General features: G+C 41.0%; 1 protein-coding gene across 9 annotated transcripts in view; it reads left to right on the forward strand.

Moving 5' to 3' along the window:
- The window catches only part of ZMIZ1 (zinc finger MIZ-type containing 1), a 478186-nt gene that overhangs the window by 276475 nt on the left and 179510 nt on the right, over positions 1–22201 (forward strand). For all 9 annotated transcript variants that reach the window (XM_074958674.1, XM_074958670.1, XM_074958666.1 and 6 more), the window contains one exon: positions 17040–17153. In XM_074958674.1, coding sequence (XP_074814775.1) covers positions 17040–17153 — 114 coding nt within the window. The remainder of the gene's footprint in view (positions 1–17039; positions 17154–22201) is intronic.

The following is a 22201-nucleotide window of genomic DNA, read 5'->3' on the forward strand; positions in this document are numbered from 1 at the left end:
TAAAGATAAGGTTGAAAAAGGTCCTTTCTTTACCTTAAAAAAAGTCATGTTTGTTGTAGATTATTGGTTGGTCTGTTCATCAAAAGTGTCCTACTATCTATCTTGCTCCTATTTTTCCTGAGGCTTGTATAGTTACATATAGGCCTGTATGCTTCCCTCCTCGGTCATTGGAACATCTCTCTGCTGTGGGCAAATATGTTTAGGAAAAGACTTGCTTCTCAAGTCTTCCCATTTATAGACTTTATCAATCAACATTTCTACCATCTTTGATCCTTCATCTTGGTAGGCTGCCCTTCTGATGTGGGCAGTCAGGATGTGAGGAAAAGAGAAAAAGATGTGGCATGGTTTAAACAGGCCAGGGAAAGAAACATATGCTTTGTACCCATCTTTGTGTCAAAGGCAGAATTTGTGTGGCTTGTAACTTGAGAATTGGCTGGGTTTATGAAAGGTGCAGCCTCTTGAATATGATCCTTCAACTCTTTGAGCTCAGCTAGTGGTGAGCGTGCCTATTCCCCAAGTTCTGTCAATTGCTTTAGTGTAGCACCTGTTTTTAAGGGATGAGTGATTTTTTCATAGAGGGAATGTACGCTCTCAAAGCTTTTAATCTTTAAAGTCTACAATATTAGGAAGAATATTACTCTTCCACGTAATTATCTCATCTGACCTACTGCTGAAAATGGCATGTGATTTTCATGGGTAAATAAAGGCTATAATTTTAACAATACTGGAAATCCAAAAGGCTATGGGTCAATCATGCACATGGAATTCTTTGATTAGCAACTGGCCTTCACTCTGCAATAAATATGTGATACAGATGGTAGCATGTCTCTGATTTTTGACATCCCGTTTTTGTCTTGTCCGTCAAGTTGAATATCTTCACAGGAGCAAGGTTCTGCTTATTTCCTTTCATATGCTTATATGTGGTAGTACAGTAATGAAACCATGTGCTTCAGACAATGGATACAATTAATATATTATCCATGGACAGCTAGATTAGATTAGATCTGTCCAAAAATGGGGGGAGGGTTAAATACCGAATAATGTTTTTTTATCAATTTTTTTCTTCAAAATTTTCTTACTGTCTCTCTTTTAGCACCCTGGTCCCTCCATTTCACACATCTCTGCCACTAAAACTGAAAGAGAACTCTGTCGGTGATGGTGGAACGTGCTCCTCCGTACACCAGACAGGAAAGTCCATTCTCATTTATTAATGTGCAGTGCACCAAGACAGCACGTTGTGATACTGAATGCAGTTTCAGAATGTTGGTTAAACCACACAGAAACATGTGTAGGTGTGCTGGGGCAAAGGGCATGCTGCGGTTCTGAAAGTGGGTAACTGCAGAGAGATTCGATTTTTAAAAGGAAACACAAGTTTTCGCCATTTTTATGCATCTTCAAACTGGAGGTTGTGTCTGAGCCTTGAGCTGCACCCCAGGGTATGTTGGTTGTTCGCTACATTGGCCTTTGTTTTTCTCTAGTGCCAACTAGGTATGCACTATCTACCATGCAAATGGTTAGTGTACCTGACTTAGGTCTTTGGGTGATGGAGTCAGTTGCACAACTGTGGAATATGTCCTGCTTGCTAGGTGAGAAATTAGCCTGACCTTCATTTACTTAATGGTTCAAACCCAATCAGTGTATGAATTGTTTAAGTCCGTAAATCTGTTATGTTATTGCTGTTAATAACGGGTATTGTGTGGGCCATTCCAATATCCAGAAAAAAGTCTGCTGATTAGATATTTTAAAGCGCAGAATTGATTTGGGGTCCTAAGTCCTATTTTCAAAGGTGACTTAAGTACTTAGGATCTGAAATCCCATTAACTTTCAATGAGACTTAGGCCCCTAAGTGCTTATATCACGTTTGGAAATGGGACTTGGGACCAGATTTTTAAAGGTACTTAGGTGCCTGTTACAGATGCAGATAAATGCCTAGTGGGATTTCCAACAAGATCTAACTCTGATTTCATTTTAGGTGCCTGAATACCTTTGAAATATGGCCAACAGACTCCTGAGTCACTAAGGCACTTTTGAAAATGTTACCCTATGTTCCTTTTTGCTCTGGCAAGTCCCCAGGTGTCTGTAAGTTTCCACAAATGCTTATTGGCATGTCTCTACAGAGTGTAAGTGCACAGCAAGCTGGGGCGTAAATCTACAGCGCTCTAGCCTGCTGCACATGTGGACCCTCCTATTGTGCACTAAAAATTCCAGAGTCTGCTTCAACCTAGCAGAGTCCACATGACCAGTCAATGCATGGTAGGCCAGAGCGTTACAGATTTACATCTCAGCTTACCATGCGCTAGCTCTCCACATAGACAAGCCCTGAGAAAAGTCTCCCATCAGCCCTGACATTCTGCTCTGCTAAGGAGGAGGGAAGAAGCTTTTATGATGCCAATTGAAGTAACTTATTTTCCATCAGGTTCTTTAAATGTTGGATCAGCGTAGGGGAAAGACACTGTTATTTCCAAGCAGACATAATGGCCATTTATATTAACAGCATCATGGTGTTCCATGGCATAATGGACCCTTTCTTCTTTAGCTGGTATGGGCTAGCTGCCAGAGATCTTCCCGCCCTCCTCCCCGCATTTGAGCTGTTTGATTTCTAACTGAAAAAGAAGCTGACATCACAGAGTTGCCCTCCTCCCCCAAATGCATAAAACACAGAAGTACATGGGGTAAGGAAGGGAAAGGAGAAGGGTAATTTCCTTGGGGGAGGGTCACTTCCTATTTGGATGAACTGGTTACAGAAGCAGTGGGGGAGATAGTGCTGCTGAAACTTTGACTTCCAACAGCAACTGTTTTTCTTTGGGTGGGTCTCGGTGTCCTCAGCTGTCTGATTACCTACCAGGAGGTGCAGTTCTGCTACTCTGAGCATTTGACGATTCCTGGTTTTCCTCTTCCCTTTCTCGCTATTTGTGGGAAGCATTATGGCTCCCAAGAAGAGAGTCAGTAGGGCTGCGCAGGAATCTGAGGTCAGAACTTTGGCGGTTACTCCAGTTACAAAGTTATTGTTACAGCAGTCTAGACTTGCTGAGATGGGGGTTGGAATCAGAGGTACGGTGACAACTGATTATCCCTTCTTGGTCAGCCTCTCACAGCCAGAAAATGAGGAGGAGGTGATACTACAAACAATTCAAGCTTTGGAGCAGTGCATTGGACAGGTAATGTTGTCTAGCCAGTTTAGCTTAGTAAACAAGCAATTTGTTTAACTTGAAATTGAAGCCAGAGGATAGAAAGGAGGGAGCAACTAAAAGGAGAGCATCATTTGATGACTCAGCAGGCTATGAGGGTTATTTTGGGGCATATCCAACAGGCCCAGCCCTGTAGCACAAGTGACTGAGAAGACCTCCAGGTGTCATGGTCTTCAGGGACACTGCATTCCTGTTCTAGCTCAGGAACTCCTGGGCCAGCCTGCTTTCCCCTTTGGCAGCAGGATTGGAAGGGAGAGGACATCTTAACTGTCAGTTTCCCTCTCCTCCTGTCTGAAAGCAGAAGTAAGATTCAGAAGCATCAGTGCAGTGCCTGGTAGAGCTTTAATTAAAGACAAGTTTTCATTTCACTCCAAACTTGAGAGTCTGAAATAAATCCTGAAAAGGATTTTTTTTGAATATGATGCTTACTGGGATTCTTAGCTTATATAAAAATCCAGGATCCCAAATTATTTATTACTCTGTTTTGAAGCAGTCCTACACTGAAAACTGTAAATGCAGATGGAAATGGGCAAAATGTATAGGACTGTAACTAAAAGAGCCCTATTGGAGCCTCTGTTGGAGGTACAGAAAGAGTAGAACAGACGGGGTATATGCCTACAAACTTGTGCATTCCTGGCTGGTATTGCTGCCTGCCTTTTCCCCTTCAGAATTATCAGTCCTATTTTTTCCAGACTAGGATAGGGATAAACAAGAAGAGGAGAAGGAAAGTGGATGCTTGGACTCTAGGTTTCAGGAAGGTGGATGGCAAGTGTCATTGTTGTGTCCTGGAAAATTAAGGACACTTAATGGTTCTATGGGGTATTTGTCTACTGTTTGTGGTCAGACAAAAGCATTTTTAAATGTTTGTTCAGGGTTTCATGAAAAGGAAATTGATGACTTTTTGAAGACTAAATCAAACTCTGAACAGCTGCCTGCAATGCCAATTACAAATATTCTTCCTGAAACTGGAGTGGACATTGATGATTTAAAAAAAAAAAAAAGTACTGAGTTATAAATCTAATGGTCTCGGGAATTTGACCCCTCAAAATTGAATCTCTGAAACAGTCACCCTATAAATGATCATAATGTGAGAAATTAAGTTAAATTTATCAGGTTATCAAGTTTGAACATTCAGATGTCTTGTGTTGTTTCTCAGGGTAATCATCACTGAATGCTCCTTCGTACTGGAAATCGTAAAATTGCTATTGGCGATGGAACTTTAATTTCCAGTGTTAGTTGTAACCTTCAGGTTGGCCATTTAAAACAATGAAGAGGTTAATCAATTACATGCACCTCCTGCTATACGTGGCCCTTTCTAAAAATAGCCCAGAGGCTTTCTGAATGTATGTTTATCTTTATTTCAATGAGTATTGCAAATTTCATCTTTCCTAGGAATACTGAAAAATCATTCCCATGCAGACATTTTATGTACGAATTTGAAACGTGTTAAGAATGTATAGGTTGCTGATAGGAGCTGGTGAGAGTAGGACATGTTTGGATGTATGTCTTATTAGAGTGGCATCAGTTCTGTTCATTCTGTATGGACTATGAGATTAAAATAATAAAGCTAAAACACTGAAATACAAGGAAGACAGATGATAAATATTTAAAAGTGTTCGGTAAATGAGTAAAAAACCTTTGACAAAGTACATGTCAAACCCAATACAGTGTACATAATTTGACTGTTGACTGTGGATTTCTTACTGTTTTTCAAAAAAATCCCTGCCCTTATGCCACTAGAATTGAGAAAATAGAATAAAAATTGAGTTTGGTCCATTGGAAAGAGCAAGGATTAATACTTTCCTATCATTCTCGGGGCATTGTGACCTTCATTGACATCTGTAAATCGGTAAGATTCTCCAGTGGAAGGTGCTATAGAATTACTTATCAATTGTATTTAGCACTTGTGTAGCAATCTACGGTTTCCAAAATCTGTTCAGACATTACTTATGAATAAACCCAGATAATTCAAAATGCTGTCATTTCAGCTTCAAATTATATAATTGTTCCTAATGTGGAATTTTGCAGACCGAGGACCCTACTGACCTGTTGTCTCCATATATCCTATTTTAAAATACATTGTGCAAGTAGATTCTTGTAAACAAGACAAGTAAGCATGTGTGTGGAACAAATCAGCTTCCGTCAATAAAATACATTAACAACTTCACCTGAAGTAAAGGTTTAGGTTGTTATCCACGTAGGGCGACCTGGTATATTTTGGAGGGAACGGCTGATAGATACCTTGAGAATGGTAACTCAGAAACACGTTGAGATATTTAAGAACTCAAATGGCCTTGCTAAATGGCACAGGCATTGCAGATGGAAGTTCCTATATCATTAAATCGGTTCCTGGTTAAAGCGCCCCAACACCTTTGCTGAATTTTCTTTGTGTAAACAGCCTGGCTAGAGTGGGCAATATCCAGTATTCACCCACCCAGAATGGAAAGGGGTAAATGTTTGACTCACCCACCCATGGTGTTGTATTTTATTATAACCTTTTATATTGGAAATCAAATGGAGGAGAAGGGGGAGAGTCCAATATGAGTACAAATGTTTTCATGAGCCTTACTTAAATTTCACAGCAGACAGGATCTCACAGATCTAAATGGCTTGGAACCTGCCCACTTGAGAGACCCACCCCTTTCTCCATATCACTGTTCTGGAGTTGAGATCAGCAAAGGTGCTCTAGCTTGTCCCCCAGCATAAGACGGAGGGTCATAGTAAAGAGTGTGTTCTATTTGAAAGCCCATTCGCTCTGGAACTCATCCCCCCACCCCTCCTGCTCCAAAATGGCCCACATTTCTTGACCTTCTGGGGACACTGCAAAATCGTACATAATTGATAGGAGCTGCTGAAGTTTTGGGGCTTTGTGTGGAATAGGAAGGGGCAGTATATTTTGCTGTGTATTTTCTTGTGGGTATGTTAACTTATGAGTGATATTCTAAGAGACTGTGCATTTAATTTTTGTTGGGGCACCTAGAACTCATGTACAGGCATTTTATTTTTAATATATTTTTGATGTAAATGTGTAAGTATACATAAAGTTCTCCAGAAGTGCTATATGATCCCAAGTACTAGTGCCTTGAACTAGCACATGTGAACCAGGTCAAGGTGGCTAGAAAATGAAATTGACCAGTCTAGTTTCATTCTCTATATGAGTGTAGTGCACCAGTTAGACATACTAGTTGTCATAATTTTTTTGGTATTAATAATCTTAGGCAGTGATGCTTAGACATGAAGATGTGAGGAACCATATAATTATTAAAAAGGGTCCTGAAGTGCCACCAAATAGTTGTGCCAGAAAATCCTAACTTTACACGTTGATGTTTGCACTGTAATACTGAAGCTTTGTATCATTATGCCTGGTCAGGAAAATATGATTAAAGATGCAACTTAATAACTATGCTCTGATTATCTTGAGACTCATTGTGGCTTCTTGCTTCTCTTTTGCTTGCCACACTCTCCCCCTCCCAGGGATGTTGGGAAGGAAAGTACTTTTCTCCTCTCTGAAGGAAGGACTCAAGAAGCAGTGTCCATAATGATAATCCAGATGTCCAGCACTTTCCATGGGGCCTTGTGTGTCATGGAGTGTTCTTATGATCAACATCGCTCTTGTTCCACCTTAGAATAGGCAGAAGGGGAAGCACAAATCAGGCCTCCCTTACATGTACCACATTGATCTGAGAGCTCCAGGTTGAGTATTACCATTCCTCAGGTGGTGATGGTGACATGGCTAAAGACTGGATTGGCAAATGTTGTTGTAACTGGATATATGCATTACTATTGAGCAAAATGAGCTGTTGCCGCTAAAGTGAGCCAGTTTTCTCTGCTGGCTATGAGAATAAGATACCAGGCTCAGGTCTTAAACCGCAAAAGCACATTGGCCAGGGCAGAGCATAGCGCAACAGCACCCAATAATTTTTGTTATAGAGAAGGTGCTTTTGTTGTTTTCTGCCTTAATAGGAGACAAAGGTTCTATTGTAAATATTCAGTGTGTACTGCAGCTATTTATATACTAAGCATATAACCCAGAAAAGAGATGCAGCCCTTGTAATTCTGATCAGCAAAGTCAAACAGTAATCCTCATTTCAGCTCTTTTAGCTTCTGCTAATGGTTTTCAAGAACAGCCTCATGATGAATATATTGCTGACACATACTATGGCTTTTTAAAGTAGGTGGATAAGATGGAGTTGCTCCCAGACACACATTATCCCCTACCCCCACCCCCACCCCTACTCTCCCTCCGCAGCTCAAAAGCAAATCTTGTGGTCACTAAATTAACGGACCAACACGGCAAAGTGGTTAAGCTGACATTGCTATTTAAATTTTGAAAAATAAATTGGATAAATTCTGGAATCAATTCTGCAAACATCTGTGTATCATTGTGAGAGTGGTCTTTGTTTTGCAAGTGATCCCCTGCCCACAGGGGCAATATTCTCATGGGAATAGACTATTTAACATGAGTTGGGAAGACTCAGTGTGGGCCAGATTCAGTTCTGACCTACAGAGTGGGGTCAGTTACCTGTTTGGGGACAAGCAGGTTGGAAAACAGCTTGTTGAAAACTTCAGAAAAAAAGGTAGTGAAACATTTTGCCATGAACATTCTTTAGCTGAAACTTCAAATTTTTGAAAAATTTCAACCACTCTATAAACTGAACAAAACCCAGCAACAGTATTTGAAAAATTCTTTGTCAAAATTTCCAAAATATTTGTGCAGCCCTAGAAATTGATTTGGTGTGCATTGGCCATGCAAAAAAAAAGAATGTCACTTATAAATGGTGGAGAAGCAAATCGGGCTTTGCAATAAATGTGTTCGTATAAGGTTAAGAAGCAGAAAAGGTGTAATAGGAAAGCGGGGGGATAATTAAGCTTGGAAGCATTGCTTTATTTTGTACACTCTCGGTGCTTTTCCTCTTAACCCACAGTATGGTCCATTGGTTTGTACACTGAGAACACTTTGCATGTCTGCTGAATTCTGCATCAGTGTAAGTTACGCTGCCTCATTGATTACTATACAGTTCCTTGTGCCTATTTTCAACGCTGAATTTTGCTCAGAGATTTCCATGGGAGTGGCACATACCTACCCATTGGAATTTGACCCTGCTTGTCTGTGCTGACTTTTTTTCATATAAATGCTCTCGATAAAGATGTTGTTTCCTTGCTCACTATTTATTGTTTTCCTTCCCTTGAAATGGGAACTGCAAATACTGAAATGTATCAAAGGCGGTCTGCTTTCACTGTATCTTCTCTTAGTAACTGTGGATTTAATTCTTAGGTCTGTGGCCTTGTATGAGTCATTTAATCGGTCTGTGCCTCAGTTTACCCATTGATAATAGGGAGTATTTGAAGTTTAATAAACATTTGTAGGGCAGTTTGAGAGCCTCCGATGAAAGATGCTCCATATAAGTGCAAGATATTCTTATTGTTTAAAGACTAGTCTGAATGAGAAAAGCATCTGAATGTTGGAAAAGTTTCTATCTGGATGCAAAGTTCACAGCTTGAGCCTTTTTATTTGCCTAAATATAAAACAATCTTTGCTCCGGAAGGAGTCCGTAGAGCTATTCCTTTTAGAGAATTGCACTATGTATAGCTATATGTAGATAAGCACAGTTCAATTCCCTAGAAGAAAGAAAATAGCTCAATATTTCCCTCTATCCTCCTGAAGAAAGAGAGGACATTTTGATTCTTCGTTTCAGTTGTGTTTTTAATTTACTAAGTATAGTTCCTTACGTATACAGACTCTCAGATGTATAATCACATTATTTAGCCGTCACAAAAGAGAAAAACCACCTATTTTGGGTCATGGCTTTTTCCGTTTTAGAAGCACATCGGCAATTAGTGGCTGATATTTCTACAACACTTTAGTTCCATAAGAGCCAATGAAGGGCATGTCTGGGAGTGAGAAAGGGACTTAATTCATGAATGAAGAACCACAGCAGTTATCCATGCATGAGAGGGAGGGGATCATGGCTGGGCTGACTCACTGAGCCGCTTGAGCTTTTAGACTAATAAAAGCCTGTATTAATGAATTACAGTGAATGATCATGGCTAATATGCAGGTCCTTTGCTTTTTGCATGTAGTGCTGAGTGACTTATCCAATATAGGTCTAATAGCCACATATTTATATGCTATACACAGAGAACTGCCTGGTCTCCTATCAGTTAGTCAATTGCAAGGGTGTCTGAATGAGAGTTATGTTTACATTATTCAGACGGGCAATTTATTTTAATTTCGGCGTTAAGCTTGCTTTATCTAGTACACAGGACCACACTAATTCTGCTCCAGTATTGTTTAAGTTCCGGAGAATCCTTCTCAGCTTTCCTGTTTTGTTTTTTGCTGTTCTGTGTGTATTCAAGGGTGCAGTATATTTTCATTAAACACAGCGAAAAGCAAGTCCAGGTGAATATTAAGATGGAGAAAATGATTAGAAAACATTGACTGATTTTAGATAGAAATGATAGTTTTTGATCTTTTCAGCCAAAAAAGTTTTCTTGGCTGGTGGACTCTGCAAAAGCAGCTTGACTCCATGTCTTCTTTATTAAAGGAATAGGTTTAGGGAGTGCCAGAGATGGAGAAAATGCTTTTAGAGGTAGATAAGTTTGGCCAGATTTTCAGCTGGTGTTAACTGACTTCTCTGCAAAGGAACTAGGCCGATTTCAGTGTTGCCAACTCTTGAGATTTTAATATAGAGTCTCATGATATTTGGTGGATATCTTTTTTAATCCCCAGTTCTTGGAGTCATGGGTTAGTTTCTGAGTGTAGAAAAGGCAACATATGACTAGTTGGAGCAAGTTGATACTGTATGTCTTTTTCCAAACAGTGACAATCTCCATTTGTTGGTAGTAGTTTTCTTCTACTCTAATACAAAATTGCAAGGCTTCGTGTGGCTAGTGAAGCCGGACAGCAGGCAGGGGCCAAAGTGGCTATCCATGTGAGAAGTGCAGTGACTCTAGGCCACTGTTAATTAACCTAGAATCTAGCAACATGTCTTAGCGTCTGTGTGATTAGTTACATTATCATTCAGAAGTTCAATTAAAGCGAGACATGAGACACAGAGCAGACGTAACTGGGTAAAATAAACACACGACTTGAGTCAGCCTTCATAATTTGGTGCGACATCACATAAATAAATGCAATAACTTGTTTAGCATAGTTAAGCAGTTTGCTACTCAAAAGCACCCTGTTTGCATGACATCCAATTTGAGCAACAGTTAAGCTATGGTAAATTAGTTGTGTGTTTTCAGAGCCAGGCATGTTTCAAAGAAAAGAAAAAAATTATTTCCCCCCCTCAAAAATATGCAAGCTTGTAAACTAAAATTCCACGTTTAATTTCCACAGCAACATATAAAAACACAGAGTCTGCACTGAAATTATTTTGTTTTCCATATTATTGCTGTCATGTAGTGGCGTCTTGATATATGCATGATAACTTTAACCCTCTGTAATTACTCTTAATTTTGTTGTCCTAGTATTTACTGCATTCCTATATCTACAACATGTTGGTATACATCTGGGTTGTAATCTTCTATATTTAGAAGAGATATACCTGGTATCCTAGCCGTATTTCATTCCAGGTAACTGATTTCTGTCTTCCTAAATTTTTTTTTCAAGGTTTCAGTTGTATAAGGCATGCATTTTGGTGTGGGGGTGTAGAGAACGCAGTATATAAAGGGTATATGACTTTGTTTGACAGTGCTTTGGGATCCTTTGAAAATTAAAAATCTTTTTTACATATGCCTGTCTTGCACATATGTGTGCATGAACCGTCATATATTGATGTGTGTGTGCAGGTTGATGTGCACGTGGTTACATATTGTAGGCTGGGGTAGTCAATAGGCGGGCCAGATCCAGACTGCCAGATGCTTTTGGACGGACCCCAAATCTTTTTATTTACTTATCCTTGGTGTTATTTTTTTTATTATTTCTATGGAGTTTGGACCTTGACTATATCTTTGCCCAAGAAATGTGAATCTTGATCAAAAATAATTACCTATCCCTGTTGTAGGCCCACAGATGAGCGGTGTCAGATGTCAGGGCCTTGCAGGTTGAATTCCCATTGAAGGAGAAATCAGTGATGCAGAGTTTAGATATAATCTTAATGCAGCTTCTTTTATTTATACATATATACCAGTTCCAAAGCAGAGGTGCTCACAGACAACTTATAGATAATTCTCTCTTTCAGGAATCTCATCCCAACCACCAATTCCTACTTCCCAGGGAGCAACTCTGCTTCAAGAAGTTAGTGAGATATTAAGGCAGAGAGAGAACTCCCTTGCTTCTTGCCATAGCTCTCCTGCGCAAGATACTGCATCAATAAATAAATAAATAAAATTTGCTTGCAAGAAAAAGCTTGGGAGACTGGCAGCACCACCTGGTGATTCCTGCCCATAACAATATATAGTCGCATGTCGCTGATTTTTGTGCATTTGAGTCTTTCAGTTTCATTGAGTTAAGTCACCTGGAGTCCTAAGAAGCACTTGATTATAACAACTCAGTTCTGGAAACTTCACTTGAAGGTTCTGATAGGTTGTGAAATAATGACATTGTGATGTTTTTTCAATAGCTGTTTTATAGTAAAATTAAGTAATACTGAAGATCAGTCTTGTAAGTAACTGATTCTTACAGTTTGTCTTGGTTTGTTTGTTTCTATTTTAGATTGTGAGTTCCCTGCGACTACCTTGATACAAGTGTCTTCTGCACTGTTGAGCAAATTGCTGGTGATGAAAAAATAATAAGTAACACGTATTTAAACATCATGGTTGTAGGTTAAACATTGTGGTTCTCTTGTAGAATCTTTGGGCTTAGAGCTCTGCCAGCCTGTTAATGTCTTGTGTGCTTACTGTATTAGACGTAGTAGCCCAAAGCGAGTGCTGAAGTCTTCAGTTTTTTTGTAGTAGTAGTTTTTAATGTTTTCTTGCATAAGGCAACATTTCCTAGGATGTAGTCTCTTCTTCATATTTACATTTTGGTTCATGCGTGGTTTCCTTTCAGCTCCCCATTCCCACCCACAGAAAACATCTTTGGTCTCTGTAATCCTGAGAAATTTCAGGGAATTCCCCCCCCCCCATTTATTTTAAAAATTATTTCTGAGAAAATTAGAAAGAGGATGGAGATCTAACCCATTAATGTTTTGGCAAATACTTTTCTTCCTTTAGATTAGTTGGGACTTTTGTCTTTGACAGAATTGACAAAGGCGGGGGGTTATTCATCTTGCATAACTAACCTATAAATTAATTTTCAGTAGCACAGTTGCTGTGTAGGATGTCAAGTTTTCAGCATGCTGTGTGTGTATATAAAATTGTTTTTTTTGTAGAGACCCATCTTTTAGTGGTTGATTTATGATAGGTCCCTACTGTGCTTGACCATGCAAAAAAAAAAAAAAAAAAAAGCCTAAGTGCAATGGGTTGATAAGATGGAGACTTGAGTGAGAGTTACATAACGTATAATTAATTGAAGTCCAAGTCACGATCGACATTGCATTAGTAGCTTCACTTTGAGGTAGCTTCTGCTGTGACATATTCCATTGAGATGAGTATATATCTCTAGAGTGAAGTTTAAAAATGAAACAAACTTATTTCTGTCCTTTACTCCTGTAAAAGCATATTGATTTTTGATAGCCTCACATTAAATAGGTGTCAGTGTATGATACAGTGAAGTGAAAACTGAACCCATGTTTAAGGCCTCTTTAATGGTGGCTAAATCTTCAAAAATGGTAAATGATTGAGTGCCTCCATTTTTGGGTGTCCAACTTGACTTCTTAAGGAGGCCTGATTTTTCAGAGGGAAGGTGCTCAGCACTTCTGCAAATCAGGCCCCTTTAAGATATCTCAAGTTCAGCACCCAAAAGTTGAGCCACAAGACTTACCTGCTGATCAGTAAAACAAAAATAATTATTTTTTTCCATATTCTGAGTGTGGTCACTGTAGGAGGAGCTGGTGAAGTGATACTGAAATGCATTTTGTGCCCAATGATCTCAAACCGCAAACAAAAAATAGCCATGTTCTTCTGTGCTTTGTGTTCAGGATTGGTGAGTTCTTTTCTCTCAGTGCAGGATGTGTCCAATGGAAATATCACTTACAAAACCATGTATGATTAAAAATATATATTAGGGTATGTCTACACTTACCTCCGGAGCGATCGATCCAGTGTGGGTCGATTTATTGAGTCTAGTGAAGACATGATAAATTGATCGCTGAGCACTCTCCCGTCGACTCCGGTACGCCACCGGAGCGAGAAGCGTAGGCGGAGTCAACGGGGGAGCATCAGCAATTGACCTACCGCAGTGAAGACAGTGCGGTAAGTAGCTCTAAGTACGTCGCCTTCAGCTACGCTATTTTCGTAGCTGAAGTTGCATAATTTAGACCGACTTAGCTCCATGCCCCTCCCCCCCCAGCGTAGACCAGGCCTTAGTCTTGGTGGCGAAACCTACAATGCCCAACAACACGTCCACACCACATTTCCTCTCTATTATATTTAATGTTGGTTTTGTGTTATTGAGGTTGCAACATGCAATCTTTTTGCTGCCCTGCAGCACGTGATTATCACAGTATGATTTGTGCTCCAGTTATGCTCACATTTTTCTTTCTCTGCAATTTTTGCAGACGCATTATCGCAGGAGAAGTTGTCCTTGGAGTATGATGCTCTAAAGGGGTTTTGAGCTGGTTTTTGTGTTTTTCTGCTGAATGAGAATGGAGGATTGAAATGACAGTAGATACTAAGAGCTTTTGCAACAGACATTTGCAGCTTTGAAGGCTCCCAATCTCTCACCTTTCTGCTTGCCACAGTCAGGACAAATAACCTAAACTACTTGGCCAGTTGGTTTTTATAACAGACATAAAAGATCACTCTTTTCTTTGTTTAGCTGGATATGCTAATATTCATAAGTATATAAAGAGCTTTGACTCCTCTCATTGAGCTGGCATGGAAATGTTGCTTTGAAAATACAGTCCAGAGGAAGTCACGCAGTTGGTATAAATTTGGCTCCATGTTGTTTAGTAGGAAGATACCATGTTGCATAATGTCTGTTTGTTTTTTTTAATTCTTCCATTGTTTTAAAACTTGCTGTCCCACATACCAGTCATCTCTTGTCAATGTAAGGGCTTTTGACAAAGATCCTCCATAGAAGAAGGATTAGTGTAACAGGATCCAAAAGGTCACAGACATAAGAGCTTGTCATACCCTGGTATGGGAGGATACTTGTTTTCACTCCACTGTCTTGGAGCTAATTTATTTGGTTTATCTGGCATGAGAATAAGAGGGGGAGAGAACTGAATAGCCTTTAATGTGAATAGATTTTGTGTGTAGGACATATGTTTATAGCAGTGCCAACTTCAAATATTCAAAAATCATGAGTCAAACAACCCCCCAAAAATCATCAGATTGGCTTAAAAATAACGAGAATTTAGTAAATTCCTTTTATTATTTATAAATTCCTTTTATGATTGGTTTCCTTTTATTTGCCTTCTGGGTTTTGAGTCTTCTGGGTGCACATTTTCAGACTTTTCTCTTCAACCACAAAGGCTTGGACCTTACTTTTTAAAAATCAAGCTGAGTTTCCCATGTGAGCTCTTGTCTCTAGAAGTTTGGTCTTTAAGTGGAACATCACACCTGTTGCGAGAGCTGGCATCACTGTGTATGTAGCCTGTTTGGGAAGATACTTACAAGAGATTATGATGATACACATGGGAAAGGAAATAAGTGAATCTTTAGAGTTAATATCAGTATTTTTTTAATTACTGTGAAGTCTTATTGGAACCTGTATAAACTGAGTAAAGTAGTTTTGGGTCATCACTGGCCGACTCGTTTTTGTCAAAACTGCTGGCTCTGTTGAGCTGGAGAGTTCTTCAAGTTTTACATTGACAGAAGTCCCCTTCATGCAAAATCTGTGAAGCAAAAAGCCAAAGGGCTTGAAAAAATTTGGTTAACTCTCAATGTTGGATATTTGGATATGCCAGAGAGGACGCTAATAGGTCACCCTTTTGATGAACTGTATGGGCCAGTCCGATCTCCTGAAAATGGCAATTCTAGGAATTGCTGACAATTTCCTGGTGCATATAGTGTGTAGTCCTTCAATAATGAGGTTTGGTTTTGGGGTTTTTTGTTTTGCATTTTCCATTGCAAGGTATGAAGGACAGATATAATATACAGAACTTTGGTATAACCAGGTGCTGTTCTCCTGGACATAGAATATGTCCTCCAGCTCTTAGATAAATGAATACATAAAAAGGGGGAAGTATAGGAAGATGGCAGCCATAAATAGGGGCTTATCTGGGATTCAGATGACTATGAGCCTCAGAGGTCAAGTTGAGCTTCCTTTGATCAGAGAAAGTACGTAATTTGCTGGTGAGTGTATGTTACAGGGCCTTCTCTATGCCCAATCTGCAGAGGATATGAGCCTTACAGTCACAGCTAGAAAGCATTGGCTTGTTAGCTCGAGGCCATCTCACCACAGACTAGTGGAAACCCTTTATACACCTCATATGCTATGGAACTGATTGTCTCCATTAGTAAGGAATTCTTATTTTATTCTTCTTTTAATTCTATTGTTGTTTTAATAATAATATTTATTAGTTAATTATTAACAGCAATAACAAAAATTCTTATCGTGCCTGATCTGTGCTCGGTGCTTTACACCAAATAAAAAATGGCCTTTCCCCAAAGACCTCACAAATGAAGGCTCGACAAGCAAAGACTTGTACCATGTGGCTCTCTTGTGCCCATAATGTATCCTCATCCTGGATGTGAGCATTGTACCAGTAAGTAGGCACACAGGCATCATGTTGATGGTGACCTTATACAAATCCAGATAGGAATATGGATATATGTAAATGTCAGTTGTTTTCAAAATCCAGACAAATAATGCTCTCTTCTCAGGGGATGTAGTGGCTAATGTCTTGCTGTACATTGAATTCCACCCCACGCTAAAAATTTGGAGAATTTGGTTTTCAAGTACTTTGAAGTATGAATTCTACCCCCACGCTAAAAATTTGGAGCATTTTGGTTTTCGAGTACTTCAAAGTTTTACAAATTTTTAGCCTGGGGTGGAATTCAGTTCAAGTAAATAATACTACTAAGTGTCTCCCAAAACAGGACTGTAATTTGGCCAGTGCAGGGGAGGGTGAGAGAGCAGCAGTTAAATGGGTTTCTTTCTCCAAGTTGTGCCGGCTAATGAAATTCTGCAGGGGTTGTGAGATTTCCTCTGGATATTTCTCAACACTCTACACGCTTTTGTATTTTCAGTTGTAGCAATGTCAAAGCCATACCTTGGTGTCAGTGTTTTCCTCCATGTGCTGTTATCCTGAGCTACAGCGCTGTAAATGTCTCAATATTTGTTGCAACCACAGGCTAGCTACAGTTGTCAAACTGCTTAATAAGTATCAGCAATGTCCATAGCAAGGCACTCGGGCCAAATTCAGTAAGCGGGGAGATACTGAAATCTAGCTGTTCTAAAAGCATTGCTGGCTCTGTGTCCACCTTTCCAGCAATTGACGTTGGGCCTGAGGAAAAGAGTTGAAATGCAGAATGAGATTCAAGTCTGCCCAGCGTTGGGGTTGGTGAGCCTTGGTATCCTAGTTCAACTCATTACATCTCTGAGCACAATTCATCAAGTTTTGGGGAACTGGATCTGGACTTTCAGTTGCATCATTACCTCTACGCAATAAAATTAAATTAGGAGCAATATACAGATAATAGAGAATGAATTAAGTTGGTCTACTCTATTCATCCACTCATGTGACTGGATCTCTTATCATTTCCTGGGTTTTTTGGCTTTGAAATAGTGTGCTGAAGAGAATGCATCTAGCAGTTAACATTATTTATTTACCATGTTGTTTAATCTTCCCCCCTTTTCAGCACTTACAGAATCCTGCAAACTTCCATAATGCAGCTACAGAGCTCCTGGACTGGTGTGGAGACCCGAGAGCTTTCCAGAGACCTTTTGAGCAGAGTCTGATGGGCTGTTTGACGGTACGTCAACTCTTTCTGTGATGGCATTTCTTCCTCTCTGTGTGCTGTCTGTCAAAGAATGGTAACTGAGTCTGCAGTTAGTCACTGCTTTTGTACAGCACATGACTCCTGAATCCCCACATATTAATATCTATTTATTTCATAGCAATCAGGGTGACTAATGTTACTTAACATGCAACATAAGAAGGTAATAGGAAATTAATCATTTGGAGGGGGAAATCTTATATAGCTATACTGCATCTCTCTATATACACTAACTGAGCCACTAATGAGGGGAGCCATCGAAATTTCAGACAAATCTCTCCTATTGCTTATTTTTGAGGAAGTGGGTGGACACGCTTCTGAGGTAACCAGGGCTAGTCCGTCTGCTGATGAGCACTCTAGAGAAATCCATTTCATTTGGCTTAGCCTGTTTCATATGCTGAAGTGGGTCAAATCCTGCCTTACTACTTGTGAGAGTGCTTTTGACTTTAATGGGACTGCCTGTGTGAGTCAAATGAGCGGTGATTGGTCCAATAGCAACGATCAAATGCAGAATGTACATTTCAGGGCCTACAACAGCAGCAATTTTTGTTCTGAACGGTGCCGCTTGCCTGGCAGATTTAGAATCCAGCCCAGAAACATTCACAAAAGCAAGTAAACACTGTGTGGTGGGGGTACTCAAAAGCTTTCTTGCTATTTTCATAACATTATATAATAAAGATAAATTAAAACAAAAGCCTACAAAATAGCAAGACAAACAAATAGATCACCTAGATAGCTTATGCCATTCTTCAGCGTAAGTGTTGACAGATGCTTGTTATCCAGGCAAAAATACACGAATTGGTTTCACACAGTTTGTAAAGAGCATACATATAGCAGCTACTAAGAGCCAGATTCAGCTGTAATACTCCAAATGTTAAGGAATGGCTCCATCTTAATGTGTTGAAGTGTATAGCATCTCTCAGAACTCTGTCAAGGTACGGAATGAATCTAGTGATCTATAAGAAATTGCATATCATACTTCCAAGCAGGAAATATTTTTTGAGAGAATTATAAATGTTATTGGACTCCATAGACTTCTGATGATGTTTAAACTGTAAGTTGTCTTCAGAAAATTCCCTGACTTATCAAAATATACACATGATGTAATGTGGCCATAGTTATACTGTCCCTATAAATTTATGTTGTATCTGGCTATTGATAAACACTGTGTCTGAGTTTGGTGCTTGTGAAAAGGAGACAAATGAAAGACTGGCGCATTATGAACTCATGTAGACTCCTGTGTCTGTGGGTTAACTTTGCCCACCTGACCTCATGGCTGAAGACAGCTCAATAAGAGAGCAAGAAAGAAAAGGAACGCCAAGCTCACCCTGCTCTGTTTCATTTGATTGATTCAGCTCTGTGCAAGTGACAGAGAATCACCCATTTAGACCCCAAGATACCACTCATGACCAGTTGCCTATTTTTTCCCATCGGAATGATTTATTGTTATTTATTCATTTGTGTATTTTTTATTATTTGTATTGTTGTGCCACCTAAGAGCCCTAGCCATGGACCAAGACCCTACTGTGCTAGGTGCTGTACAAGCACAAAATAAAAAGATGCTCCCTGCCCCAAAAAACTTACAATGTACACAAAGCCACACATATATAATATTATATCTGAAGCCCCCAAGGCTTCAGTTGGGATTAGGGCCTCCCTCTTCTAGTGCTGGATACGTGTATTTCACTGTGGGCATGCATGCACTCCATGTGCCAGAGATTTCTTGCAAGTAGTTCCACTGGTCCGTGCCCATGCCCCTGCTCTCCATGTGTTCGTCACATAAAAGAGGGGCAGACCCTCCGCCTCTCCAGTTCCTTTTTACCCCCTCCTGGCTTAAGTCAAAATCTTCCAGTGTCTGGAGCTTCTCCTTTCTCTTCTTCCTGTAAATATTCAAATTCTGTATTGGTCTTAGTTTTGTTGTTGTTAGTGTTTTGGTAATCCCTACATTAGTGTATGTTAGAATTCCCACCCCAGGGAACCCTCCTGGCTTCCCAGCAAGGGATTGATCCTGGGATTATGCCCTGGCTACTGAGCTTCAAAAACTTCATCTCCTACCCCTGCTCCTTTTTGGCCTGGATGGCCACCAGCTCTGCCTCTACTGCCTCAGAGAAGCTCGTATCGCCACTAAGTGCAGCATGTGCTGCTTTCCCCCACCAGAACACCGCAAACATGAGAGCTTTGGTTTCAGAAGTGGAGCATGCAACAAGGTTCCAGTCGACCCAAGCCCGGGAGATCCCCTGTGCATTGGCCAGAGTTGGCAAGGATAGGAGTGCAGAGGGAAGGAACTTTTGGCTGGGCCATCTCATTAGAAGAAGGGGCACTCCCACAGACTCCCTCCTGTAGGAGGAGAGATTCCTCCACAGCCCCAACTAAGTGGGGTGAGCTCTCACACCCAAGCCATAAGGACTTAGGCACTCCTAAGGCGCACGATTGTGTTCAAAAGATTCCAAGGAGCAAGTCTCCTTCGGTACTGGTCTCTGCATCTACCTCAACACCAGTTGCTGTACCACCTAAATAAAACACTGGGACCTGAAGGACTGGGACCCATCGGTACCACTGAAAACTGTGATGTTGATGACTCATTCACTGATGGTACCATCACGTTCCTGCAAGGGGCCGCTGTCTATACCTACTCTAGTGGTATGTGAAGTGACAAGACACAACCTTTCCAGATGATACCTTCGTCCTCCGGGTCCCACAATCTCCCTTGTTATTGGGACCAGTCCACACCAGGGAGATACAAATGCCTGTGGGAGTGCAGGACTCTGGGAGAAGTCTGTCCCCTTGTGCTGTGCACGAGCAGCGGTTTCCTCTCCATGGATCTGTCAGCACCACTGAGGGACCAGGATCTGACCTTTACGTCTTTGGGAGAGACAGATGTACCAGTGGAACCAGCTTCTCCTCCACTCAGTGAATTCAGCCCAGACGGGATCAAGACTTTCCTGGAACCACCCTCAACCACAGAGACAGGAACTTCCTAATCTGGACAGGTGGTCCCGTCACAACTTACCTTCGACTCCTCATACCAGCCTTATTGGTGCCCATGGCATCTTTACACACATTACCAAGAATCCATCTGTTCCTACAGGAAATCTTACTACCCTTCTGCTCCAAGGGGACAGTCTGAATCCCCTGAGCCCATGGAAGAAGGGGAAGATGAGCTGGTAACACTGGTTCTGAGACGGGTTCCATCATTGTTGCTGGATGAGGTGGTTGCGCCAGCCTCTTCTTTTCCCCTGGATAATCATAGACAGTTTCAAAAGCTCCTACAGAGAGTGGCGGAAGAGCTCCAAATCTCTTTAGAGGAAATCCAGGACCCTCAGCATAAACTCCTGGATATCCTGCAGCCTAGGGGCTCCAGTCAGGCTGCACTTCCAGTAAATGAAGCTATATGAGAACCAGCAGGAGCTGTGTTGCTGTGACTCTAAGAGCACTGCAGGGCCAGATGGCATGAGCCCCCGGCTATGTAGCAGTGAGTCATGGCCTGACCTGGCCAGCTCTGTGCGTCTCTCACACTGTTGTCATCATGATATTAATCCAAAAGATGGCACACAATAGAGCACTGGAAAACTATAACTCACTGGTATATATTGTTGCATACAGAGCCTTCCCTTGGGTAGGGTGAATCGGGAAGACTGTTCCGGGCCCTGCGCTTTGTGGGGCCACACGGGCCAGTGCGATTGGCTGGCACGACCAGTCCCGGAAGAGACGAATCCATCACTTCTGCCCCGGGCCTGCAACCCCTTAGGGACGGCCCTGGTTGCATGATGAATGTATGGTTAACCTACAAAGAATTATACAGATGTGCTGGACATATGTGACTAGAATGTGTTTAAATCAGACATGTCAGGGGAAGTTGATAAACAGTTTTTCCAGACAAAGAAAAGAGGCTAACATCTCAAGCCAGGTCTAGCCAAAAACGTTGGACTATACGTTGGCATCAAGGAGTGCGGGAAGATCCATTTACATTGTAAAAATCACAAGTAGGGGAGAAACCAACACGGCGTCTCCAGACAACAGTATGAGGGGCCAAAACCAAGCGCTTTGGGCTCTGCGTTTGGATCCTGACTAAGGACTGTGCCCCCATCCCCAAGAAGACAGAGAAGCAATACTTAGTTGCAGCTAAGGAAGCAGAGTTCTTGTTCACCCACCTTTCCCTGAACTCCTTACTGGTCCAGGCAGCCACTGAATGATCCTGGCAACAGCACCCAAGGGCCGCCCCTGCAGATGGGGAGGCCAAGCATCTTGACCTTATGGGGTGGAAGGTGTTTACATATACCATCCCTGCAGTATCAAATCTCAGACTCTCAGGCCCTTCACGCCAAATACGATTTCTTGAATTACTCTTTTAAGTTCCTGGACGTCAGGAACACATTGCTTCAGAAGGACAGGGCTCAGTTTCAAGCCCTTATTGATGAGGGCAAACTAGTGGCCACAACCTCTTTACAAGTTGCAGTCGATGCAGCTGATAGGGCATCAAATTCCACCGTGACCACATTGAGAATATGTACCTTATTTTCAGTAACAAAGCAATCATAAGTAAGGCCCTACTTAATTTACAATATTGTGGAAATTGTGGATCCTGTAATATTAGGTTTCCACCGCAATTTTATTTTAATTAGCTCACTTTGCATAGTCCACAATGTTGCATATCTTTTTAGGTTTACAACAACTTCTTTCCTCATTAATACAGTAGAAGCCATTTATCCGAGCTGATAGCGGGTGGGGCTTGTGCTGTCAGCTCTGGGTGGCTGGGGCTCGGGCTCTGAGCCCCATGCACTGACTGTAATATAGTTGCAGCAAAACGTCTGGTTATCAAAAAAAATTAGCCGGCATAGCATAATACTTAAATGTTTATATTGTTCCGGCAAATTTTTCTTAAAAAATAGGACTTCTCTGGCTTTTCCAAATTACCGCAATTAATAAAGGCCCATTATTACTTTCCATGATTTTCCATGTCTTGTCCGCAACTCAGCCGCAATTATTTGACAATCATCCCGCAATTCAAGTAGGGCCTTAGTCAT

Source organism: Natator depressus, chromosome 7 (assembly GCF_965152275.1).
Source record: "Natator depressus isolate rNatDep1 chromosome 7, rNatDep2.hap1, whole genome shotgun sequence".
Lineage (NCBI taxonomy): Eukaryota > Metazoa > Chordata > Testudines > Cheloniidae > Natator > Natator depressus.